Here is a 27,625-nt window from a genome sequence, read left to right as displayed (position 1 = left end):
TGCTGGAAGCAACCTAAGTGCCCATCTAAATGGATGGATCAAAAAACTATGGTACATTTACACAATGGAATACAGCAGAAAGAAAGGAGTTTCTAATCTTCTGGATAGTATGGATGGAACTGGAAAGCATTATGGTCAGTGAAATAAGCCAGGTTGTGAAAGACAAATACTGTATGATCACCTATAAGTGGAATCTAATTCACAAAACAAGCAAGCAAAATATAGCCAGAGACGTTGAAATAAACAAAAAACTGAAAGTAACCAGAGTGGAGAAGGGAGAGGATAATGGCGGGGGGGGTGGGGGTGGAGGAAGGGTCATCAAGGAACATGTTTAAGGGACATATGGAGAAAGCCAAAAGAGGATAGGATTGAGGGTGGGAGGTGGGGATAGGTAGTTGGAAGTGGTGGTGGGAAAATGGATACAACTTACTTGAACAACAATAAAAAAAAAAGGGCAGAGTAAAGCAAAGAAGTAAATAAGAACACAATGAATAACAGATGAACTGTATGATATTATTTTTAATCTTGCACTGTAAAGTATCTTCATAAATAAGAGTCTTTAAAATATTGTATTTAGCTGATTTAAAAATTCAATTTTTTAAAGGAAGACAAAAAATAAAAAATAAAATGCAGAGACTTTTATGGCTTGGTAATACAGTGAAAATAGGAATTTACTCACTGTAAGATCTCTAACATTTAAGACTCAGGGAGATTCTTCAAGATGGCAGTGGAGTAGGAAAAAAAGAATTCCACTTCCCCCCACACATGGGAGAAAAATCTGGCCGATCTGCAGAGGAACACAGCAAATAGCCAACAGTGCCTCAGCATATAGGAAAAAAAGAAGTCCAGAAATTGTAGTGGACACTGAAAGATCAGAGGGCGAGGAGATAGCTGCAGGTCAATAAGGTTTGAGGAACAAGCATAGAGGCGGAAGGCCGAGGCTGCCGCCTCTGCCAGGCCAGGCGCCAGGGGCCTGGGCCGGGTCTGCTGTAGACTCCTTTGGGAGCTGAGGGCTGGCAGCAAGGTCCTTGGGAGAGAGCTGGGTCATCAGCTCCTTTCCTACCAAGCCCCGTACAGTTTGAGACCTGTTTGCTTGAAGTGTCAGAGAGAGGAATAGGTACAAGAAAGCAAACAAGGGGGCCTTAATCACCTGTGGAGTCTGTGGTCACAGACTTGGGGGAATTGCGAGTCACCCTTGCATTTCTCTGTAGCACTGGGAAAGGTTCCCGCCCACGCCTGCAGGACCAGGGAAGCCTGGCCTGGCGCTCATGCCTGCACTCCAGCCCTCAGTGGTGACTCTGGGGAAAGAGTAGAGGACCTGGATCCCCTCAGTGGAGTGCTGGGGAGAGGTGCCAGTCTGGATCTTTGGAAAGTGCTTTTGAGACTGGCTGAGTAGACCAAGAAGGGAGAAAGGCCACACCTATCGCCCCTCAGCTTGCAGTAGCCAGAGAGACCAGAAAAACTGGTTTGGCAAGCCGGAAACCAACAAAAGGTGTTTTTTTTTTTTTTAAAGTAATCTTTTATTTTTTAAACTTTATTATTGTTTTATCTTTCAATACCTTTTTCCTCTCTTTTATTCTTTCTTGTTTTATTCCTTCTTCCTTTCTTTCCAAACATCACTTTTTCCTCCTGCCTTTCCAACCCTCCCCCTCCACAAGTGAAACAAAAAACTTGGAACTGAGAAAAGACAAGAGTTGGACCCAAAGAGGGTCCAGCTCTCTGGACAGAAGAGACAGAGAGACAAATTTCACTTTGCTATAGCAGAGAAACTACAAGTTACTGCATATTTGTATTATTATTTTTTCATTATTTTTACATTATTTTAATAGTACTTTGTATTCCTCCTCTTTCTGTATAGTCTTTTTTGCCTTGGTTGGATATATTGTATCATTTGACAGGTTTCCCCTGTCCCCTCATTCATAGTGTATTGCTAATTTACTGTCCTTTGCTTCACCTGGGCTACATTAGCACACTATTGAAGGTCCAATACTTCCTATTTTTGGTATCTCATAGATTTTGTCATGCGATTCTTGCTCTAATATTATTGTAAATAATAGCTATTCCATACTATTGTAAATACTACACAACACTCCTCCCAGGACTTAGCCCACTTCATTGTTTCCTGAACTACAATACTGTAGTGGTTAACTCTATTCTCTCTCACACTACATCTGTTTACCATCATTTATTCTTACCTTACCCCAGAATCTGACCTCCCACAACCTCACTGCTTTCTACATCTAACTCACAAACCTTCCCTCCCCCATAAGAGCCTTATCTTCTTTTCATTTTTTCTAAAAAGTGGCTAGTTGCATTGAAGATTATGGTTGTCACTATACATACCCAAAAGATCTCCTATCTCTTCTCTACCAGCTGCTACTGTAAATATCATAGAATACTCTCCTGCTGTCATAAAACATTTTGCTTCCCCTACAACTGATCACACACACACAAAAAAGAGTAGGAAGCGGTGAACACCAAGATACCCACTGGAAGAGGAAACACAACATAGGAACCACCAATAGATAACAACAGAAGAAGGTAAAAGAGGGAGTGGAAACCACACAAACCTCAATCCAAGACCTATCTGGAAATACAGCTAAACAGTGGAGAAACTACCCAGTGCAAACAACTGAACAAGAGCAAAGAGAATCCTCAAAACCCAGTACACACAGAAAAACTAGCTTCAACACAACCCACCCTCACCAGTACAACAAATTAAAACTGGTGGTGGACAGAGGGACCATCAGTTCACCAGCTGGTGGGAAGAACCTACAAAAGAAAGACCCCAAAACAACCAAAACCCAAAGAGAAACTCAGAGCCAACTTAAAGGTCAGCCCAAGACAAGTGAGCTGGGGAGATCAAGGAGACTACACCACTGAAACTCACAGGTATTACAGTACAGAAGTTCACACCATGAACCCAGGAAGCCAGAACAAAGCAATTTAAGAAGCTGAAGCTAACAGGAAGAGTCTCACAAACCATGGGAAGACAAAGAAACAATCCTCAGATAAAAGGAAAGGAGGAAGCCTCCAAAAGAATGCTAAATGAAACAGAGGCAAGTCAACTACCAGATAATGAATTCAAAGCACTGGTCATCAGGAAGTTCAAAGAGCTTACAATGAGCTACCAGAAACTATAGGGGAGCTACCATGAACTCACTGGAAACTATATAAACATGAAAAAGACAATAAAAACTATCAGCAATTGCCAAGAGGAAATGAAGAATACAATTTCTGAGCTGAAGAACACAGTGGAATCAAAAGAAGGATCTATCAAGCAGAAGATTGGATCAGTGAGTTGGAGGACAAAGTAGAAAAAAACTTCAAGAAAGATCAAGAAAAGGAAAAGAGTCTCAGCAAGAATGAAGAGGGATTAAAAGAAATGTAAGACAATATCGAATGTAATAATATCTGAAAAATAGGGATACCAGAAGGAGAAGAAGAAAAAAAGAAAGGGATAGAAAACCTATTTGAAAAAGGAATGATGGAAAACTTTCCTAATTTGATGAGAGAAAAAGTCACACAAATCTAGGAAACACATAGAGTCCCAATCAAGAGAAACCCAAAGAAACCCACTTCAAGACACGTCATCATTAAAATGGCAAAATTCCAAGACAAAGAGAGAATCTTAAAGTGAGCAAGGCAGAAAAAGGAAGTAACATACAAGGGAGCCCCAATAACCTGAGCTGCTGATTTCTCAATGGAAATGCTCCAAGCTAGAAGAGAATGGCAAGAAATATTCCAAATAATGAGAACCCGAGGCCTGCAACCAAGGCTACTTTACCCCACAAGATTCTCAATCAAGATAGAAGGCCAAATAAAGAGCTTCCAAGACAAAAGAAGTCTAAAAGAATACACCTCCACCAAAACCATCTCTACAAGAAATACTAAAAGCACTGCTTTAAGGAAAGGAACAAAAAGAAGGAGACAAAGAGAAACACAGGTATAAAAATAACAGTAAATTAGTACCTATCAATAATAACCTTGAACGTAAGTGGATTAAATGCTCCAATCAAAAGACACAGAATAGCTGAATGGATAAGAAAGAATGACCCACACATATGCTGCCTACAAGAGACCCACCTCAGGGCAAAAGACAATCACAGACTAAAAGTTAAAGGCTGGAAACAAATTTCCCAAGCAAATGGAAAGGAAAAAAAAGTCGGGTAGCAGTACTCATATCAGACAAAATCATCTTAAAAAAAAGGGGGCCATAAAAAGAGACCCAGAAGGTCTCTTTCATAATACTCAATGGAAGAATCCACCAAGAAGACATAAACATTGTAAATATATATGCACCCAACACACAAGTACCCAAACATATAAAGAAAATCTTAGAGGACTTTAAGAAAGATATTGACAGCAACACAATTATAGTAGGGGATTTTATCACGCCACTATCAAAAATGCACAGATCTTCCAAATAAAATGTCAACAAAGATATTGTGGCATTGAACAACACCCTAGATAAAATGGACTTAACTGATATATATAGAGCCCTTCATCCCAAAGAAGCTAAATACACATTTTTTTCAAATGCACATGGAACATTTTCAAAGATAGATCACATAATTGGACACAAAACAAGCCTCAAGGAATTTAAGAAAATTGAAATTATACCAAGAATTTTCTCCAACCACAAGGGACTGAAACTGGAAACCAACCCTAAGGGAAAAGACCCAAAACACTCAAAATCATGGAGATTGAATAGCATGCTATTAAACAATGAATGGGTCAAGAATGAAGTCAGGGGAAAAAATCAAAAAGTTTCTGGAAACCAATGAAAATGAACCCACCATAACCCAAAACTTATGGGACACAGCGAAGGCAGTCCTGAGAGGGAAGCTCACAGCAAGACAGGCCTACTTAAAATAGATAGGAACATTTCAAACAAACAATCTAACCCTATGCCTACAAGAACTTAAGGATCAACAACAAAGACAGCTCAGAGCAAGTAGGAGAAAGAAAATAACCAAGATCAGAGCAGAATTAAATGACATAGGATCAATGAATCCAGGAGCTGATTTTTGAAAAGATAAACAAGACTGACAAGCCTTTAAGCAAGCTCATCAAGAAAAGAAGAGAGAGAACCCAAATAAACACAATCAGAAATTAAAGAGGAGAGATTACAACTGACACCACAGAAACACAAAGCATTGTAAGAAACTACTATGAAGAACTGTATGCAAAGAAATTTGAAAACCTAGGTGAAATGCACACATTTCTAGAAAAATATAATCTTCCAAAACTCAATGAAGAAGAAGCAGAAATCCTGAACACACCAATAACAGCAGATGAAATTGAAGCAGTAATCAAAAAACTCCTGACAAACAAAAGTTCTGGACAAGATCATTTCACAGGAGAATTCTATAAAGCATTTAAGGAAGAGCTAATCCCTATTAACAGAGTATTCCAAAAAATCCAAAATAATGGAAGACTCCAAATTCTTTTTTGAAGCCAGCATCATCCTAATCCCAAAACCAGATAAAGATATAACAAAGAAAGAAAACTTCAGGCTAATATCACTCATGAACATAGACGCTAAAATCCTCAACAAAATATTGGCAAATCGCATCCAACAATACATTAAAAACATCATACACCATAACCAAGTGGGATTCATCCCAGGGATGCAAGGATGATTCAATATTTGCAAATCAGTAAATGTAATACATCACATAAACAAAAGCAAAGAAAAACATCACATGATCATGTCAATAGATGCAGAAAAAGCTTTTGATTAGGTACAACATCCATTTATGATAAAAACACTCAGCAAAGTGGGAATAGAGGGAACAATCTTCAAAATAATAAAGGCCATATATGAGAGACGTACAGTCAACATCATACTCAATGGGCAATAACTAAAATCTTTTCCACTAAGATCAGGAACAAGACAAGGTTGTCCGCTTTCACCACTTCTATTCAATATTGTATTGGAACTTTTAGCCACAGCAATCAGGCAAGAAAAGGAAATAAAAGGCATTCAAATCGGAAAGGAGAAAACAAAACTGTCACCTTTTGCAGATGACATAATAGTGTACATGGAAAATCCTATAGACTCTACCAAAAAAACTGCTCGACTTAATAAATGAATTTGGCAAACAGCAGGATAAAATCAATATCCAGAAATCAAAGGCATTTTTGTATATCAACAATGAAATATCAGAAGCAGAAATCAAGAAAAAATCCTATTTGATATAGCGAAAAGAAAAATGAAATATCTAGGAATAAACCTAACCAAGGAGGTAAAAGACCTGTATGCAGAAAACTGCAGAACACTGGAGAAAGAAATCAAGGAAGACACAAACAAATGGAAACATATGCCATATTCATGGATTGGAAGAATTAACATCATCAAATTGGCCATACTACCCAAAGCAATTTACAGATTAAATGCAATACCCATTAAAGTACCAATGGCATATTTCACAGACATAGAACAAACAATTCATAAACTTGTATGGAACCATAAATGACCTTGAATAGCAGCTGGAATTTTGAGAAAGAAGAGCAAAGTAGGAGGAATCACAATACCTGATACCAAACTGTATTACAAGGCCACTATAATCAAAACAGCCTGGTACTGGGATAAAAACATGCATATAGACTAATGGAACAGAACAGAGAGCCCAGAAATAAACTCTAGTCTCTACAGTCAATTAATATTTGACAAAGGGGGCAGCAACATAAAATGGAGTAAAAATAGCCTCTTCAACATATGGTGTTGGAAGAACTGAACAGCCACATGCAAAAAAATGAAACTTGAGTACTTACTTATGCCATATACCAAAATAAATTCAAGGTGGATAAAAGACTTAAATATAAGTTGTGACACCATTAAAGTCCTGGAGGAGAACATTGGCAAGAAAATCTCACATATTTCACGCAGCAACATTTTTACTGATATGTCCCCTTAGAGCAAGGGACATAAAGGAAAAAATAAACAGATGGGATCAAAATTAAAATCTTCTGCATGGCTAAAGAAAACAGTATTAAAATAAAAAGAGAACAAACTGTATGGGGAAACATATTTGCCAATGATACCTCAGACAAGGGTTTAATCTTCAAAATATATAAAGAACTTACATGACTCCACTCTAAGAAGACAAGCAACCTAATTAAAAAGTGAGCAAAGGACTTGAACAGACATTTCTCAAAGGAGGACAAACAGAAGATCCAGAGACACATGAAAGGATGCCCAATCATTAGCTATCAGAGAGATGCATATTAAAATCAGAATGAGATACTACTTTACACCACCTCAGAATGGCCATCATAAACAAAGCAATAAACAACAAATGTTGGAGAGGTTGTGGAGAAGAGGAGACCCTAATCCATTGTTGGGATTGCAGACTGGTACAACCACTGTGGAAAACAGTATGGAATTTTCTCAGAAAACTAAAAATCGACCTACCTTTTGACCCAGCAATTCCACTGCTAGGATTATATCCTAAGAACCCTGAAACACCTATCCAAAAGAACCTATGCACCCCAGTGTTCATAGCAGCACAATTTACAACAGCCAAGTGTTGGAAGAAACCTAGGTGCCCAGCAGTAAATGAATGGATCTGAAACTATGGTACATATACAGAATGGAATTCTATGCAGCAGAAAGAAAGAAGGAACTCCTACCCTTTGCAACAGCATGGATGGGACTGGAAAGTATTACGCTGAGTGAAATAAGCCAGGCATTGAAAGACAAATACCATATGACCTGGTATTGTTACCTTATACTTAGAATGGAATATGGTATGACAGATGGTTTACCTCAATGTTTTTTCTACCCTTTACTTTAGGTCTCCCCATTCTACCTGCACCTAAGATAAAGTTTATATCCATGGTCTGGTCCTTTCCTTAACAATATAATGCTCTTATAATTCTGTTGCTTGCTAATTTGATTGTAGATGGGAGTGGCATTCTCTGTTGTCCTAGATCAACCTTATTCATGTGCATGTTCCTGGGATGGTCCCTTCTCAGTTATTCTGCCCTTTCTTTAGAGGTAGGAGATATGTTATGGTTGGAGCCCAGCATGCTTTTCTACCTCCTCTGTCCCCAGTGTTGGAGGTCTTAACCTATGCTTTGAGAGTAATAGGGTTTGGGAAAAAGGGCAGTTTTCCAACTTGTTATGCTTTTGATCCCTAGGTAAGATAGGAAAGCAATTGGCTGGGGCTTCATGCCTTTCATGTAGAAGCTGCTGTTCCCCTGTTCAAGTTTGCACCATGAGGGAGGGTTTCCTGAGTTCCACACCTTGTCTCCAGTTTTTCTCCTGAGCTTCTGATGAGGTCCTTGTATGCATTATCTTTAGTTTTTCCCCCTTTTCTTTTTTCATTAATTTATACACACATCTTTGTTCTATAAATAAGTTAATTTTTGTCTACTTTATTTATCTCAGTATTTAACTTAATTATTAGTTCTATAATCATGTACTTTTGACCTTTAATTCATTTAATTAGGTCTATAAAATTTTTACTTTATTTTGTTGTTTTTATCTCATTTTGTCTTATTATTCTAAATAATTCATATTCTTTTTTAAAATTTTATTTAGTTATTTTTCAAGTACAGTTTTTTGTGTATTTTTCCCATCCCAGCCTCCCCCGCCCCTTGCTCCCCACCTCCCTCCCATTTCCACCCCCCTTAGTTCTCGTCCCTGTGTCCTTCCTATTTGTTCCTCCAAATCCCTCCCCCTTTTTCCCCTTAACTTCCCTTCCTTCTCCCTTCTGGTCACTATCCCCTTGTTCTCTATTTCAGTGTCTTTGTTTTTTGTTTTTTTTTTCTGCTTGCTTGTTTGTTTTGTTGTTTAGCTTCCTGTTAAAGATGAGATCATATGTTATTTGTCTTTCAGCACCTGGCCTATTTCACTCAGCATAATGCTTTCCAGTTCCATCCATGTTGTTGCAAATGGTAGTAGCTCATTCTTTCTCTCTGCAGCATAGAATTCCATTGTGTATATGTACCACAATTTTTGGATCCATTCATTTACTGATGGGCACCTAGGTTGCTTCCAACTCTTGGCTATTGTAAATTGTGCTGCTATGAACATTGTGGTGCATAGGTTCTTTGATATTGATGTTTTAGGATTCTTAGGATATAATCCCAGCAGTGGAATTGCTGGGTCAAAAGGCAGGTCGATTTTTATTTTTCTGAGAAAATTCCATACTGTTTTCCATAATGGTTGTACCAGTCTGCAATCCCACCAACAGTGAACTAAGGACCCCTTTTCCCCACACCCTCTCCAACATTTGTTGTTTGTTGCTTTGTTTATGATAGCCATCCTGACTGGTGTAAAGTGGTATCTCATTGTGGTTTTAATTTGCATCTCTCTGATAGCTAACGATATTGAGCATCTCTTCATGTGTCTCTGAATGTTCTGTATGTCCTCCTTGGAGAAGTGTTTGTTCAAGTCCTTTTCCCATTTTCTAACTGGGTTGGGTGTCTTCTTAGAGTGGAGTCCTGAAAGTTCTTTGTATATTTTGGAGATTAAACCCTTGTCTGAGGTATCATTGGCAAATACTGTTTTCCCATACAGTTGGTTGTCTTGCTAATTTAATACTGTTTTCTTTAGCCATGCAGAAGCTTTTTATTTTGATGAGATCCCATTTGTTTATTCTTTCCTTTACATTCCTTACTCTAGGGGACATATCAGTAAAGAAGTTGCTGAGTGAAATATCTGAGATTTTCTTGCCAATGTTCTCCTCTAGGACTTTAATGGTGTTATGACTTACATTTAAGTCTTTTTATCCACCTTGAATTTATTTTTGGTGTATGGTGTAAGTCTGTGCTCAAGTTTCATTTTTTTGCATGTAGCTGTCCAGTTCTCCCAACACCATTTGTTGAAGAGGCTATTTTTACTCCATTTTATGTTACTGCCCCCTTTGTCGAATATTAATTGACTGTAGAGAGTTGGGTTGATTTCTGGGCTCTCTGTTCTGTTCCATTGGTCTATGTGCCTGTTTTTATGCCAGTACCAGGCTGTTTTGATTACAGTGGCCTTGTAATACAGTTTGGTATCAGGTATTGTGATCCCCCCTACTTTGTTCTTCTTTCTCAAAAGAGCAGCTGCTATTCGGGCTCGTTTATGGTTCCATATAAATTTTCGAAGTGTTTGTTCTATGTCTGTGAAATATGCCATTGGTACTTTAATAGGTATTGCATTGAATCTGTATATTGCTTTGGGTAGTATGGACATTTTGATGATGTTAATTCTTCCAATCCATGAACAAGGTATATGTTTCCATTTGTTTGTGTCTTCCTTGATTTCGTTCTTCAGGGCTGTGTAGTTTTCTGCATACAGGTTTTTTACCTCCTTAGGTTTATTCCCAGAGATTTTATTTTTCTTTTTGCTATATCAAATGGGATTTTTCTCTTTATTTCTGCTTCTGCTGATTCACTGTTGGTATACAAAAATGCCTTTGATTTCTGGATATTGACTTTGTAACCAGCTGTTTTGCCAAACTCATTAATTAGTTTGAGCAGTTTTTGGGTAGAGTCTATAGGATTTTCCATGTACACTATCATGTCATCTGCAAACAGTGACAGTTTTGCTTCCTCCTTTCCTATTTGGATGCCTTTTATTTCCTTTTCTTGCCTGATCACTGTGGCTAAAACTTCCAATACTATATTGAATAGGGAGTGGTGAAAGTGGACAACCTTGTCTTGTTCCTGATCTTAGTGGAAAAGCTTTTAGTTTTTTCCCCATTGAGTATGATATTGGCTGTAGGTCTCTCATATATGGCCTTTATTATTTTGAGAAATGCTCCCTGTATTCCCACTTTGCTGAGTGTTTTTATCATAAATGGGTGTTGTACCTTATCGAAAGCTTTTTCCGCATCTATTGATATGATCATGTGATTTTTGTCTTTGCTTTTGTTTATGTGATGTATTACATTTACTGATTTGCGAATATTGAACCACCCTTGCATCCCTGCGATGAATCCTACTTGATCATGGTGTATGATCTTTTTGATATATTGTTGGATGCGATTTGCCAATATTTTGTTGAGGATTTTAGCATCTATGTTCATCAGCGATATTGGCCTGAAGTTCTCTTTCTTTGTTGTGTCTCTATCTGGTTTTGGAATTAAGATGATGCTGGCTTCATAAAAAGAATTTGGGAGTTTTCCATCCTTCTGGATTTTTTGAAATAGTCTGTGGAGAATAGGGGTTAGCTCTTCCTTAAATGCTTTGTAGAATTCTCCTGTGAAACCATCTGGTCCGAGGCTTTTGTGTGAGGGGAGTTTTTTGATTACTGCTTCAATTTCTTTTGCTGTTATTGGTGTATTTAGATTTTCTGTTTCTTTTTCACTGAGTTTTGGAAGATTGTATTTTTCTAGAAATGTGTCCATTTCCCCTAGGTTTTCAAATTTCTTGGCATACAGTTCTTCATAGTAATTTCTTACAATCTCTTCCATTTCTGTGGTATCAGTTGTAATCTCTCCTTTTTCATTTCTGATTGTGTTTATTTGTGTCCTCTCTCTTCTTTTCTTCATGAGCCTACTTAAAGGCTTGTCTATTTTCTTTATCTTCTCAAAGAACCAACTCCTGGATTCATTGATCCTTAAAATTGTGCTTTTAGTTTCTATGTCATTTAATTCTGCTCTAATCTTGGTTATTTCCTTCCTTCTGCTTGCTCTGGGCTGTCTTTGTTGTTGTTCCTCGAGTTCTTGCAGGCGTAGGGTTAGGTTGTTTGTTTGAAATGTTTCTATTTTCTTTAGGTAGGTCTGTATTGCTATAAACTTCCCTCTCAGGACTGCCTTCTCTGTGTCCCATAAGTTTTGGGTTGTTGTGAGATCATTTTCATTTGTTTCCAGAAATGTTTTGATTTCTTCCCTAATTTCATTCTTGACCCATTCATTGTTTAATAGCATACCATTCAGTCTCCATGTTTTTGGGTGCTTTGGGTTTTTTCTTTGGGGTCGTTTTCTAATTTCAGTCCCTTGTGGTCAGAGAAGATGCTTGGTATGATTTCAATTTTCTTGAATTTTTTGAGGCTCGTTTTGTGTCCTATCATGTGGTCTATCTTTGAAAATGTTCCATGTGCATTTGAAAAGAATGTGTATTTAGCTTCTTTGGGATGAAGGGCTCTCTCTCTATATATATCAGTTAAGTCCATTTCATCTAGGGTGTTGTTTAATGCCACAATATCTTTGTTGATAATTTGTTTGGAAGATCTGTCCATTTTTGATAGTGGGGTGTTCAAATCCCCTACTATAATTGTGTTGCTGTCAATATCTTTCTTGAAGTCCTCTAAGATTTTCTTGATATATTTGGGTGCCCCTATGTTTGGTGCATATATGTTTATAATGTTAATGTCTTCCTGGTAGATTCTTCCCTTGAGTATAATGAAGTGACCTTCTGGGTCTCTCTTTATAGCCTTTTTTTTTTGAAGTCTATTTTGTCTGATATGAGAATTGCTACCCCCAGCTTTTTTTCTTGTCCGTTTGCTTGGAAAACTTGTTTCCAGCCTTTCACTTTTAGTCTGTGATGGTCTTTTGTCCTGAGGTGGGTCTCTTGTAGGCACCATATGTGTGGGTCATGCTTTCTTATCCATTGAGCTATTCTGTGTCTTTTGATTGGAGCATTTAATCCATTTACATTTAAGGTTATTATTGATAGGTACTTAGTCATTGCCATTTTTGTACCTGTGTTCCTCTCTGTCTCCCTCTTATCCTTCCTTCCCTTAAAGCAGTCCTTTTAGTATTTCTTTTAGAGCTGGTTTGGTGGAGGCATATTCTTTTAGACTTCTTTTGCCTTGGAAGCTCTTTATTTGGCCATCTATCTTGATTGAGAGCCTTGCTGGGTAAAGTAGCCTTGGTTGTAGGCCTCTGGTTCTCATTACTTGAAATATTTCTTGCCATTCTCTTCTTGCTTGAAGTGTTTCCATTGAGAAGTCGGTAGCTAACCTTATTGGGGCTTCCTTGTATGTTATTTCTTTTTTCTCCCTTGCTGCCTTTAAGATTCTCTCTTTGTCTTGGAATTTTGCCATTTTGATGATGATGTGTCTTGAAGTGGGCCTCCTTTGGTTCCTCTTGGTTGGGACTCTGTGTGATTCCTGGATTTGTGAGATTTTTTCTCTTATCAAATTAGGGAAATTTTCTCTCATTACTCATTCAAATACGTTTTCTATCCCTTGTTCTTCTTCTTCTCCTTCTGGTATTCCTATTATTCAGATATTATTATGTTTCATATTTTCTTGCATTTCTCTTAATCCCTCTTCATTCTTTCTGAGCCTCTTTTCATTTTCTTGCTCTTTCTGTGAAATGCTTTCTACCTTGTCCTCCAACTCACTAATCCTAGCCTCTGCTTCATCTATCCTACTTTGGAAACTTTCTACTGTTACTTCAATTCGGAAATTGTATTCTTCATTTCCTCTTGTCTCTTGCTGATAGTTTCCATTTCCTTTTTGATGTTGCTGTAGTTTGCAGAGAGATCATTATAGTTTCTGGTAGTTCACTGTGAGCTCTTTGAACTTCGTAATAACGAGTGCTTTGAATTCACTGTCTGATAGTTGATCAGCGTCTATTTCATCTAACATTCTTTCTGAAGTTTCTGCTTTTTCTTTCATTTGGAGATTGTTTCTTTGTCTTCCCATTGTTTGAGACTCTTCTTGTTAGTCTCTGCTTCCAAAATTGATCTGTTCTGAAACACTGGTTTTATGGTGTAAACTTCTGTGGTATGATCCTTGTGAAGTTCAGTGGTGCAGACTCCTTGAAGTTTCTTGATGTTCTTCGTCTCCACCTACACTCACGCTGGTCCTCACGCTGGTCCCTGCGTTGGTTGCCTACCACTGCTGAATGTCCCGGCTCTAGTAGCCGCCTCCTCAAGCACCCAGGCCCATTACTACGGCAGTGGCACAGAGGCTGGGAATGTCCCGGCTCCCGTATCTGGCTCTCTCTGCCGCCCAGGGCCGTCACAGGGGCTTGGAGTGTCCCGGTTTCCGTACTTGACTCCCTGACGTCTAGTCCTGTCTCTATGGCAGTGGCACAGAGGCTTAGAAAGTCCCAACTCCCGTACCTGATTCCTCAGTGTCCATTCCCTTCGCTATGGCAGCAGCACAGGGGCTGAGACCATCCCAGTTCCCGTAGAGGGCTCCTCTGCCACCCAGGGCTGTCTCAGGGGTTTGGAGAGTCCCGGCTTCCGTACCTGACTCCCCGGTGTCCAGTCCCGTCGCTATGGCAGCGGCACAGGATTTGAGAGCCAATAATTCATATTCGTATTACTTGTTTCTAAGATGGTGGATCTACAATTTATGTTTCATTCAGAATAGCTTAAATATTTTGCATGCTATATTGCATTTCTCATTATTTACCACAACTCATGTTTTATCTCCGCCTTGTTCAGTGACATGCATAGTTAGCTCTTCATCTGTTTGATTTTGCTAATTAAGCATGAATGAATTCTTCTTGACTCTCATTCCATTTAACTTGAATTTAAAATCTTTCTTTATGTAAATGACACTTTAACAGCTGGATTTTTCCCAAGGACAATGACATGTGCCAAAAGTTGAAGGAAAAGGAGCAGAAATCGGAAAGGATGTGGTTTAATTGTTATGTCTTAATATGTTGTAGATCAGCTTACTCAGCATTGACTTATACCCTTTTCCTCATGTACCTGCCTGTATGACCCAGGCAGAAAAACAAAAAATTACATTCCTGACATCCTGATAGATATGGTTTGACCAATCATATGCACTTAACCAAGACTTTAATGTGTAGAGAAACATCTGTGTTGCTGATGCACACCATACCAGGCATGGCATTTCTGGTGCTTCATTACAGGTAAGGTGGTGCATTACTAGAGCCGATGGCTGTGGTGGTGAGTTTCAAGTGTTCTGTGGTTGCTAAGGTAGTATCATCCAAGAGATAGGAGTTAGAGCTGTAGTGTCCAGCTTCCTCAGAGTCCTCCTCCTGGCAAAGGTAGCACTTTTCTTGTCAAGCCATTCTGTAGTGTTATTTTGAGGTCATAATAGGGGAAGCACCCCATCTTTAAACCCACCATTGATGTTGTCAGCACTAGCTAGCTAGATAACATCTCTCTGTAATGATTTACATTATCTACAGTGAAGTCTGACCTATACAGATTTTTGGAATACTTGAACCAGGCTGCAATAAAAAAAAAATTCAAAATGATGTTAACAATAAAGAAATATATTTTCTTCTATAATGGAGATCAGAGGTAGGAGCTGATCGAAGTTCACTATGATTAGTTGCTCAGTGATCTTATCAAGAACATAGATTCTGTATTTTTTCATATTTGCTATACTCAGCTCATTCTTTTTATGGTCACAGTAGGGCTGCTTATGATAATCAGGGCCATATGTTTCTGTGCTTTTGTCTGGGCAGGGGATGGAAGTGAGACAGAGGCTAGATTCTCTGGCCCATTAGCCCTGAATAAACTTCTCCTTACTTCTGAATGGCCGAATCACCTACCTATTCCTGAATTGTTCACTGGCAAAGAAAGTATTGTGGAATGATCACAAAAGGTTTTAACTAACCATCAGAATAGAATCAGTGTTGGGGAGTCAACAACAGTGTCCATTGCAGTCATTCTACCTTGTCTTTCCTTTCCTTTCTGCCTTTGCTCAGCTTCCCCCCTCCCCCCCAGCAAGGCTAGAATACAATGAAAAACTCTAAGTGTTTTTCTGTTGGGAGTCACAGATGACAAAATGGCGTCTGCTCTTGTGGGTATTTTATCTCTCCTTCTGAGCTTCCTAGACCTCACCTCACACTACAGTTAGAGATATCTGTGAAAAATTTTAAGATTTCTGTGAATGTCTCTCCCAATCCACAGTCCCTTACTCCCACCCTTACAGAAAACTTTTAGGTGTAGTAGTGTTCCAAGAAAAGATGAGTTTCCCAAGGCTGTGCAGGTTTCAGAAACTTCCATCTTTTTTTATGGTCATTATTCTGCTTAATTGCTTCTAATATACTTTTTGCTAGAGTTAACTTGATTTTATTAGGGTTGGACAAAAAGTTTCTTTAGTTTTTTTTCACAAGATGGCTAGAGGAGTATTTAGTTGTCTTTACTTCATTCACATAAATTTTGTTAGATTGTATTGTGACAGCTGTCAGTGTGCATTAAAAAATCAAAATTGGTAAATTTTTGTGCAACCACTTTAATATTGAAGATGGAAGAAAATACATAACATTTTTGACATATTATGCTTTATTATTTCAGGAAAGGTTAAAAGTGCAACTGAAATGCAAAAAAAAAAAAAAGAAGAAGATTTGTGCAGTGTATGGAGAAAGTGCTATGAGGCTCGAGCACGTCAAAAGTGATTTGTGAAGTTTCTTGGTACAATTGATATTTTGGCCAAATGATTCTTTGCTGTGGGGCTGTCTTATGCATTAGAGGATGTTTAGCAGTGCCCCTGGCCTCTACCCATTAGAAGCCAATAGTGGGAGGAAATCAACATACTCAAAATATCCAAATCAATAAAATTATTGGTGGAAATGAAAAATGTGTTTTTTGTATGGAAAAACCTAAATGGACTTTTTGGCCAACCCAATACTTTATATTATTTGGCTTTAGACAGAGATTTAGAGAACTGGTTTCTCTTGGGCATTTTACTTCAAAATTCTGAAATTTAAAAAATATTCTTTTAATACTTATAGGCTTATTACATTTTGGCCTGTGAAAATTATTTATAAAATTTCAGATATATGGAATCTAGACTGTCAACATGATCTAAAAGATCATCATTTAAAAAAGAAAAATTATATGTGTAATATTAAATAGAAACTATTGTATTCTATGTGTATAACTATATAATATATATTATGTGTAATTATAATAGTATATATCTATTTTAGTTTTATTGATCACATCATATAGATCCTTGTTATTCATATGTTTATGCACATGTGTACATGTGTGTGCACATGTATATATGTGTGCTTGATTTGTTTTAGAAGAAAGTGTGTTAGATTCTCCACATCCTCTCATCTCAGACTCCAGGGACTTGCAAAGACTTGGTTCCAGGAAGAGAAAGGTTCTCTCTTTTCCTGTCCAGATCTTGTGCATGCTTGTCTTAATGTAATTGTCAGTACATAGGCTCAATTCACACTGCACAACAGAGTGCTTACAGTGCAGGTCTAGTGTATCCGTTATACCCTATAGCACTTACAGTTGTTTCCAAGAACAGTGGGTTTTATGTAATTTCAAGGTACATAGTATGATTTTTCCAAAACAAGGATACTTTCAAAGTAATAGATGCTTCACCTCTGAAAAAATAAACTTCCATTAATCCTTAAATGACTGTGACTTTATTTAGGAGAAAACAACAACAACAAGAAAATCTCCCTTTCATACATACAAATAAGTTACAAATATGAATTTTTCTCTCTCTTAGGTACACAAATTGTTTCTGAAAGGGAGTTAGCTCAGTTGGCTCAGGTTCAGCCGTTAATATTCAGTTTTCATGAGAAATCAGCCATCAAGGATTGTTTTAAAATACTTCAGAAAAAAGTAGAAGAACATGAAATCATCCAGGAATTTATGGTAAATATTTTGGTCTTAACAAAAGCCTATATGTTATTTCTTTTTCCACATCAATATCAGAGAATTTCTTTTTCTTTTTTTAAAGATTGAGTACATACATTGTTTTTGTTTTAAAATTACATTTATTTTATTAAAAAATTTTATTGTTGTTCAATTACAGTTGTCCCCATTGCCCCCATATCTCTCTCCTGCCCTGTCTATCCCCTTCTTCCACATTCAGTCCTTCCCCACCCATTGTTCTTGTCCATGGGTTTTTTATACATGTTCCTTGATTTGACCCTTCCCCATCTTTCCCCCATTAAATTACATTTATTTTCAAATATTAAGTTTGTTTTAGAATTTATATGTGTACCTGGTTAAAAAAAAGTCAAATACCATAAAAGATTATAAAATCTCTTTCTTCTTCTCCCTTGACTTGTTTTAGGCCCCCTTTCCACTAGTAAGTTTCTCATAGAGACTAATAGAAAAGTTGTTTGCATATACTTTTCTTACTATTCTACCCTTCCATTCCTTTTAAGACATTTTCTGCATAGGAAATGATTTCCAAATATATTATCAGCACATATAGTTCTAGCTCACTGTTTTTGTGTTGCATGGTTGTTGATTACCTGAATAAAGACCTTTAAATAGTCACCTATGGTGGATATTTAGATTATTCTTGTTTTGACTATTGTGAACAACATTCACCCTTCCTCATATGCCTGTGTATATTTGTATATATTCTTTAGAACAAATTCCTAGAAAAGCAACCAGCATTTGGTGCTATTAAATTTTTAGATATTTGCTCATTTCTTAAATGACAAATGATTCCTTATTGATGATCTAATTGGCAGTTCTTTATTTGAGAACAAAGGAATAGCTTTCCATGTGGTTTTAATTAAGCCTTTCATGTTTATTTTTAGTGCACTGCTAGTTCCAATTCTTTGCCCAATGTTCTACTTATTTTTTTACTTATTCACTAATAAGTTTTTACATAATGAAGAAATTATCAATTTTGTATATATATGGCAAAGTTTTCCAATTTGATGTTTGTGTTATACATGTGTGTGCGCACACATTTACTAATAAAAAATAGCTATTTTTAATGATCACATATGGCAAGGTTTTCTTTCTGGGCTTCAGGGTTTTCTGTGTCTTTTATGAATTCTACTTTAAGTTTAGGATTGTAATAATTTCATTTTTTCCTAATATTTTGATGATTTCTAAAATATAAATTTTTGGTCCAGCTAGAATTTAATTCATTATAAGGTATTTGGTAGGGATCCAGCATTATATGGCTACCTAGTTGTCCAAAGATTCTCTGGAAACGTCCCTTGTAAAACTTCTCATGTAAAATGCCAGTCTTATCATCTACTGAAGTCCTACATACATTTTAATTTGTTCTTGGTCTTTTTCCATTCATTTGTTTATTCATAGACTGGTACCAAACTGTTTTAATTAGTGTAGTTTTATATTACTTTTACCATCTGTTAACTCTGGTCTTTCCTGATTAATCTTATTTTACAAAATTGTTCCTATGGTTCTACAATTTTTTTCTCATTCCCTATTGTAGGAGTTGCCAGTAGCTATTTAAATACTGGTGGTGCCAAGTTGGCAGCTAAGAGTTACTGAAGAACTTTTAAAATGTTGAGGCTTTAAGGCTTTATCCATCAATATTCTACAGAGTAGGACAAGATATATCTCAATTTCTTTTGAAGGCCTTTATGAAACAAGGCCTTCCAGGCCGTTATAGTTTCCTTTGGGCTAGGTCACATGCCCCATGCTCTTGTTACATGGTTTTTACTGTTTCCCTGAGAGGATCCCTATGCCTCCATTCCTTTATTCCTGTCTTTTAATCTGGAATGATAACCAGTCACCTTTGCTCTTCTTTCCTTGCACACACACGCACACATGCATATATGCACACACACATACCAGACTTTCTAGATGCTTTCCTTCCCATACCTTCAGGTACAATCTGGTGGTGTTATTTTTACTGGTATCCTTGTACATTGTTCACATATCCACCTCTCTAGCTTCTCTGTTAACTCCTTTAGGGTGAAGCCATTTTTAGATTCAGATTCATTCCTGTATTCTAATATTTAGAAGAGTGCTAAGTACTTACTGAACATTTAATAAATGTTTATTGAATTTACATTTGGCAGATAATATTTTTTGAAAGGAAGAATTATTTAATTGGTGTCCTAGCTGTAATTTCTTTATGGGGTAATGAGTAAAGTGTGAGATTTTTTGTATGTTTTGTTTAAATGTTTATATATTTTTGGTGCTGTTATTCTATTTTTTTGCCAATAAAATGGTAGATTTATGAAGAGATCTTAAGAAGTGAATATTCTGTACTGGCTTTTCTTTTAAGGAAAGTTGAAGAGTATTGAAGTTCAAGCAAAAAAAGAATATCTAGGAGTTTAACATTTCTTCATCAAGCAATTAGTTGATTGACATGTTAAATTTGAGATATTTTATATGGTACTTTTTAAATGGGGTTTGATTTCTTCACTTATCATACAACATTTAACATAAGGTCATGTCATATAGAGTTTTAAGGATCATGAACACTAAACAAAGGCAGGTATTTTTTGTTATAGTAAATATATGACTTATATTTCTTACCTTTAAAGGCTTTAGAAAATAAGCATCTGCCTTGTGAGTACAACTCTGGGAATGAACGATGCAACAGAGACAAAAACAGATATCAAGATATTCTTCCATGTAAGCTAAAAATGGTTTTGATTATATTCTTGTTCACATTTGGGTTATATAGCTTTTAGTGTTATACATTTTAGTGACCATGATGAGGAGCTCTAGCAGTCAGCAACTCGTGCATATTTTTTGGACATGCTACAGGGGTGTCCAACCTGTGGCCTGCAGGTCGCAAAGAACCCAGGATGGCTATGAATGTGGCCCAATACAAATCATAAATTTACTTAAAATATTATGAGGATTTTTTTTGTGATTACATGTTACAATGTATTTAATGTGTAGCCCAAGACAACTCTTTTTCCACTGTGGCCCAGAGATGCCAAAAGGTTGAACACCCCTGGCAGCTAAAAGGTCAAGTTTTCTATTCCAGGTACTTCTTCCAGCCACTGACACAGGATTATTTACAGAAGTACTTCAACCTTGTTTCTATGCATTTGTTCTTACTTCTATGACCATGGACTATCTAAAATATAGTCTAATACTTTGAGACATCTGTCACTTTTGGTTCAACAAGCCCTGACCACCTTCCCTAGCCATTTCATTCAGACACATGATTAGAATGGGGCTATTTATTTGTCCTGGACAATAAAGCTGTCAATATATTCTCCAACAGTAGGCTACCCTTGATTCTCTCCATGGGGCCCTACACATTGCTTTCCTGTGCTGAGTGTTACTAATGCCACTGCCTTCCCCACCTGCTTGGTTGCTCAGAAGATTTAACTGTCTCAGGACATCCAAAGAGCAGAAACAAAACACAACACAGTTCTAATCTTGGGCAATCTCATTCTAGGCCTTACATTCCTTTCAAAGTCAATAAATTTCCAAATTAAATTACAATTTTTCCTTCCAATTTGACTTTCCTCCTTTATTATATATATATACCTAATTTAATGCAACCACCCAGTTGTCCAAACTAGGAAACTGAGTCACATGCAATATCCAAAAGTAGTCACAAAGTTCTTTGATTTTATCTCCTCAGTCCCTCTAGAATCCTCTCAAATCTCTCAATTCCCACTGCTGATAAGTTAAACATTGAGCCTGTTTCATGTTTAAGCTGGTCTCTGTCTTTTTCACTGCCTCTATTCTCAGCTACTAACTGCAGCTACTGAAATGATTTTCCTACGACATTTCCTAATGATTTCCTAAATCATTTCAGCTACTAAAATTATTTTCCTACAACAGCAAATCACAACATTTTACTCCTATGTAAAAGTTTCTTTGCCTCTCTGTTTCTATCATGGTAAAGGTCTTTAGTATGGCTTAAATTTTACCTCTCCAGCTTTAGCTCTCCCATAGGACTTGTTTTGGTTTCTGGAATATGTCATTCTTTTTAGCTTGTCTCTAGGCCTTTAAACCTGAGGTTCTTGCAAGAACCATCCATCCTCCCTTCTTTGCTGAGGTAATTTCTGCAGTCTCTCAGAACTAGCTCTACCAGACCTTCCTTGTTTTCCTCAAAGATAGGTTTGGTGTTTCTCTAATAGTCTCTACCATTTTGTGACTACCCTCTGCCACTTACCAAACTATATTTGAATTATCTATTCACATTCCTGTTTCTTCCACTAGTCTTGAAGTAGTTATTATAAAAATCAAAGTAGAACACAGTGACTGCCATCATTGAGTAAATATGTCATTTTTTGTTGGTTCTAAATGAATCAACTAAAATAACTCTATGATTGTAAAAGTAATGTGTATCTTCATAAGATTATTTTGCTATATTTTATGTAGAGAATGCAGAAATGCATTGATGAATATTTCTGAAATTAGATGAACCATTATTAGACATTTTAAGAGATAATGCCAAAAAGAGGTTAGAGGTCCAGTTGTATAATTTGTATCCCTACACTTGCCATTATCCCTCAAGGAGACTAAATGCAAGCAGTCCTTTAAAATGAGCCTCTTGGGAGTAGAAGAAACTCATCTTAGGATATTGGATATACTTAACATTTGATCTGGCTTTTTTATTCTGACTATAAGAAAAGTGACAACTAAAAAAATGTAAAGATATGAAAAAGTAAAATTAAATGATTAAAACTATGGAAAACTATATAAAACTTTTTGATTTTATCTTAAAAGAATATCAAATATTATTCAATGAAGTTCTATTCTGAAGTTCACTGATTTATCTACTTGATACCACAATGTAATTTAATTTAAAATAAGCCTATATAAGTGACAATCAAAGAACATTTATTTGATTTCTTCATCACACTTACTTGGAATTAATAGAAGAGGTCTCTGAAAAACATCAAAAAAATCCAAAGAATTAACTAATTTTCCTTCCTCTTCCAATGCTGAGTACATTAGATGGTGATTTCACACATTTCAGGACACTGAAAGTATAGGCGGTCCTCACTTTGCATGGCTCCAGTATGCACAAATTTCAGTTACTGTGTTTAGTTAAATATCTGCCATCCCCAACACAATTGAAATTTCGGTAATCATGACATATTAACTATGAGTAATTACATAAAGCATAAACTTCATTCCTAATTTTCTGTCCATAAAGCACTATGTAACATGTGCATCATGATCAGTAACTAATCATGTCACTTCTTTTCAAATATGTCAGTAGTTGTCACTCTGTGCTGATTATTCAGCTCATGCACAGACAGCAAAGTATGCAGCTGTGTTGCTTCCTTAGCTTTCAATGATATACTGACATAATATTTTACTGGATATAGATAATCAAAAGAAGGAGCCCTGGCTGGCATAGCTCAGTGGATTGAGTGCAGTCTGCAAACCAAAGGGCCGCCAGTTTGATTCCTGGTTAGGGCACATGCCTGGGTTGAGCCAAGTCCCCACACAGCCCCAGTAGGGGCCAGATGAGAGGCAGCCACACACTGATGTTTCTCTCGCTCTCTTTTTTCCTCCCTTCACTTCTCTCTAAAAATAAATAAATAAAATCTTAAAAATAAGTAAATAAATGTTTAAAAAATCCAAAGAAGGAATTGACAAAAAAGAAAATTGCATCAAAAAAAGGAAATGTGATAACAGTGGAAGTAAAATCTCTAAGAGAATGTAAATAGAGTTATAGAAGAAATAGCTGACCAGGAAAATGTCAGCACTGCCACCACTGAAGATACTCCAGATATGAAGCCAGAACTTGTCAAAGGGGAATTTATTGGCATAAGTGAGGAAAGCATCTGTGACAGAAAGGATAAATATGTTTAATGGAAGTGGGGGTGGTAAAACCTTCACAATAAAGGAACTCGAGGTGCTGTTATACAACATTGAAAGTGCAAAGAATAAAATGGTGGGAACTAATTTAAACTAGGAAGGAAGTATGATAGTCCCTCAAGGCAGGAATGCTCAGCCTGTATTGTTAGTCATGTGATGAAAAGAAGAGGTAAACACTATTCAGACCACTCTTGATAAGTTTTTAAACAAAATAATTGCTTTTGCTTTCAATATTTCTAATGTTTTAAATTCCAATGTGCTAAATTAATATTATTGTTGCTATTTTTACACTTTTCTTAGATTAGTAATCAACAGAGGGTTTCTGAAGTTTTGAAAAGATTTTTTGAAAATATTTTTAAGGGTTATGAAGTAATCATAACTTGTACCCTTATTTACAAACATTTTTTTGCATAGCTCCAGCTTACACAGTCATAGTTATAGTTCTGTACTATCATGCAGAACAAGAATGGGCCCCACTATAATATCCAGGGACTTTCAGGTATAAAGAAGTATCTTGAATTTCTATAGCACTTTACAATTTATGAAGTGCTTTTAAATGTATAATCTTTATCAGATTCCTCTGAAGTGGACCAGTCAGATATTGCCATTCTTGTTTTACAGATGAGGAAATAAACTCTGAGATTAAATATATATTTAAGGCTGGTAAAGGGGTGCCTGACTTACCCTGAACTAATGAATAATAATATTACTGACATATTTCTATGAATTTTCCGCTTTTCATACCAGGGTTGCACATTTAAGAAAATATTTTATTGTTGTTCAGTACAGTTGTCTGCATTTACCCCTACCACTTTACACCCACCCCAGCCATCCCCACCTTTCTCCCCTAATTCCATCTCCCTTGGTTTTTTCTATATGTCTCTTATAGTTGTTCCTGAAAATCATTCCCACCTTTCCCCACAATATCCCCTTCTACCTCCTCATGGTTACTGTCAGATTGTTCTTAATTTCAATGTCTCTGGTTATATTTTGCTTGCTTATTTGTTTTGTTGATTAGGTTCCACTTAAAGGTAAGATCATATAGTATTTGTCTTTCACCACCTGGCTTATTTCACTTAGTGTTATGCTCTCTTGTGGGGGTGCTTTGTCCACAGAGCCCTCCTACATGTCACGGATGAGAATAAGTCTACCAAGACATGATCTTCTTGGGGAGGAGAGGTGGCCAATTTCTCAAAGAAAAAAGACCAAGAGCCCCTTCCTCAATGGCTTTTATTGGGTTGTAATACACAGGAATACAGGTAAAGCTCATCAGTCAATGTCAGACAGCAAGGATCAAACAATAGATAACATTTCAAAGAGATCTGAGGGCTTAGTCTGAGTTCAGTGTGTGTCAGGTAAGGGAGTTTCAGAAACTTTGGGAGACACTCATTACCTGCACGGACCTTTATCATATGAATGAAAGCACTCTTGGCAAAGCAGGCTTGACATGACTTTGTGAATTGTTTCTTATGTCTGATCACCCTGGATCCCACTCTAGGCGGCAAGGGGCTGCACCACCTTCCCCATCATAGGTTTTTAGACATAAGTAGATTAGAGTCAGGAAGCACTTCTCCCAAATGGAAATGGGGACTTGGGCTATGTTAGAATAGCCAGGGGGTGAGGCTCCATCACTCCCTCTTTGTGCAGTGCCCCCCCGAGTCCTTCCTTGATGGCCTCCCAGGTAATCATGTGTGGCTTAAGCCCCTCTCTGAGGAGTCGTACCCATCATGGACTAACCGACCATGCTTTGGGGGCAGGGGGAAGAAGCAGAGGCAGCGTTTGCTACCAGAGACAAGTTTTCTCTCCTTGTGGCTCGAATTCCAGAGGTAGCTCACTCATCCTTAGGGATGGGAGGTAGTTACAATTCCTGAAACCAGGCAGAGAGGTTCCCAACAATTATTGGCTAATATGTTTTCCCATGCAGTTGGTTCTCTTTTCATTTTAATGCTGTTTTCTTTAGCCACGCAGAAGCTTTTTAGTTTGATGAGGTCCCATTTGTTTATTCTTTCCTTTATGTCCCTTGCTCTAGGAAACATTATCAGTAAAAATATTGCTGCGTGGAATATCTGAGATTTTCCTGCTTATATTTTCCTCTACAACTTTTATGGTGTTATGACTTATACTTTTATTTACCTTGAATTTATTTTTGTGTATGGTGTAAGTTGGTGCTCAAGTTTCATTTTTTTTTGCAGGTAGCTGTCCAGATCTCCCAACACCATTTGTTGAAGAGGCTATTTTTACTCCATTTTATGTTACTGCCCCCTTTGTCAAATATTAATTGGCCATAGAGACTTGGACTTATTTCTACACCCTCTATTTTGTTTCATTGGTTTGTGTGTGTGTTTTTATGCCCATACCAGATGATTTTGATTACAGTGGCCTCGTAATATAGTTTGATATCAAGCATTGTGATCCCTCCTACTTTGCTCTTCTTTCTCAGAATTGCTGTAGCTATTTAGGGTCATTTATGGTTCCATGTATATTCTTGCAATGTTTGTTCTATGTCTATGAAATATGTCATTGGTACATTAATAGGGATCGTGTTGAATCTATAGATTGCTTTGGGTAATATGGACATTTTGATGATGTTAATTCTTCCAATTTATGAACATGGTACATGCTTCCATTTGTTTGTGTCTTCCTTGATTTCTTTCTTCAGTGTTGTATAGTTTTCTGAGTACAGGTCTTTTACCTCCTTGGTTGGTTTACACATTTTTCATCAAATGTTTTCTACAATCACATGAGGAGAAAAGAACAGATGGTCATATCTGGTTTTAAAGATGCAAGTCAGGAAGCAAATGATAATCTTTCCATAATTGGTTCTGGATAACTGCATATTCTTGTACCAGAAAATAAACTATGACCCCTACTGTCTATAAAGATTCAAAATAGATTATAAGCCTGAATGTAAGCATTAAAGCCATAGTACTTCTAAAGAAAACCTAACAGAAAAGTTTAGTGTCTTTGGGTTTGGCAAAGTTTTCTAAATAGGATTTCTAAATAGAGTTTCTAAATAGAATTTCTAAATTGAGTTTCTAACAGAAATCCTGAACTATAAAAAAAAACCAAGTTGAACTTCATCAAATTAAAAAAATATATTGGCCTTCAAAGTACACTGTTATAAAATAAGAAGGCATGCAACAGACTTGGAGAAGAATACATCATAAACATTTATTTGACACAGGACTTATATTTAGAATAAATAATGAATTCCTATAACTTGATAAGAGGACAAATGAGCCAAGAATAAGTCAGCAAACTATTTGATCAATTGCTTCTCTGAAGAAGGTATACAGGTGACAAATATGTGAAAAGATGTTCAACATCATTAATCATTAAGAAAATGAAAGTGAAAAGTATAGTAATATATTTTTTCCCATCCACTACAATGAAGAGCTTAACAATTTCTTGTAAAGTTAGCCATCTACCTACCATATGGATCCACAGGTCTACTCCTATGTATTTTCTTAAGAGAAATAGAATCATATGTCTTCATAAAGACTTGAACACAAATGCTCATATCAGTTATATTTTCTATAGCCAAAAACTGACAACAAGCAGATGTTCATCAATAGAGTACATAAACAAATGTGATATGCTCATACAATGGAATACTGTCCAGCAAAAAAGAAAATGCAAACTAATGAAATATTCAACAACATTAAATAATGCTGCATATAGTCAAAATAATTATGTGGAGTGAAAAAAGCCAATTAAAAGAGTATATACTGCACATTATAGGCTGAATTGAGTTCCTCCAAATTTGTATGTTAAAGTCCTAACCCCCAGGACCTCAGAATGTGACTGTGCTTGGAGAAAGGGCCTTTAAAGGGGTAATTAAGTTAAAATGAGGCCACTAGGATAGACCCTAGTTCAACACAATTGGTGTCCTTATAAGAAGATGAGATTAAGATACTCAAAAGACTTCAGGGATGCATGAGCACAGAGGAAATAAGAGGATATGAGGGACATAAGAACATTGTAGTAGTGATGGAAATGTTAAATTACTTTTACTGTAGTGATGCTTTTGTGTAGGTCAATTATACCTCAGTAATTTGTTTAAAAGTGTGGTTTGTGACTGAGTGTAAAAAATATACCTTTTATATTTTGCACAGTTTATCATTATAATATAATAGCTGGGAAAATACCAGTTCTCTAAGGGAGAGATTCAACAAGGATTCATACTTTAGTGATTGTTAATGTTTGTTTCTATTAATATCACCACCAATAATAGCAGCAATAATAATAG

At 36.7% G+C, this 27,625-nt stretch overlaps 1 protein-coding gene across 1 annotated transcript in view; it reads left to right on the top strand.

Annotated features, from left to right (window-relative positions):
* Nucleotides 1-27,625, top strand: part of PTPN20 (protein tyrosine phosphatase non-receptor type 20) — a 157,650-nt gene that overhangs the window by 95,222 nt on the left and 34,803 nt on the right. The window contains exons 5-6 of the mRNA XM_053663862.1: nt 17,354-17,502; nt 20,118-20,208. Of these exons, the coding sequence (XP_053519837.1) occupies nt 17,354-17,502; nt 20,118-20,208 (240 nt within the window). The remainder of the gene's footprint in view (nt 1-17,353; nt 17,503-20,117; nt 20,209-27,625) is intronic.

The sequence above is a fragment of the Artibeus jamaicensis genome, unplaced genomic scaffold, assembly GCF_021234435.1.
Source record: "Artibeus jamaicensis isolate MK-2021 breed Jamaican fruit bat unplaced genomic scaffold, CSHL_Jam_final contig_332, whole genome shotgun sequence".
NCBI lineage: Eukaryota > Metazoa > Chordata > Mammalia > Chiroptera > Phyllostomidae > Artibeus > Artibeus jamaicensis.
The sequence above is the reverse complement of the archived record's forward strand: the minus strand, read 5'-3'. Positions and strand labels throughout refer to the sequence as shown.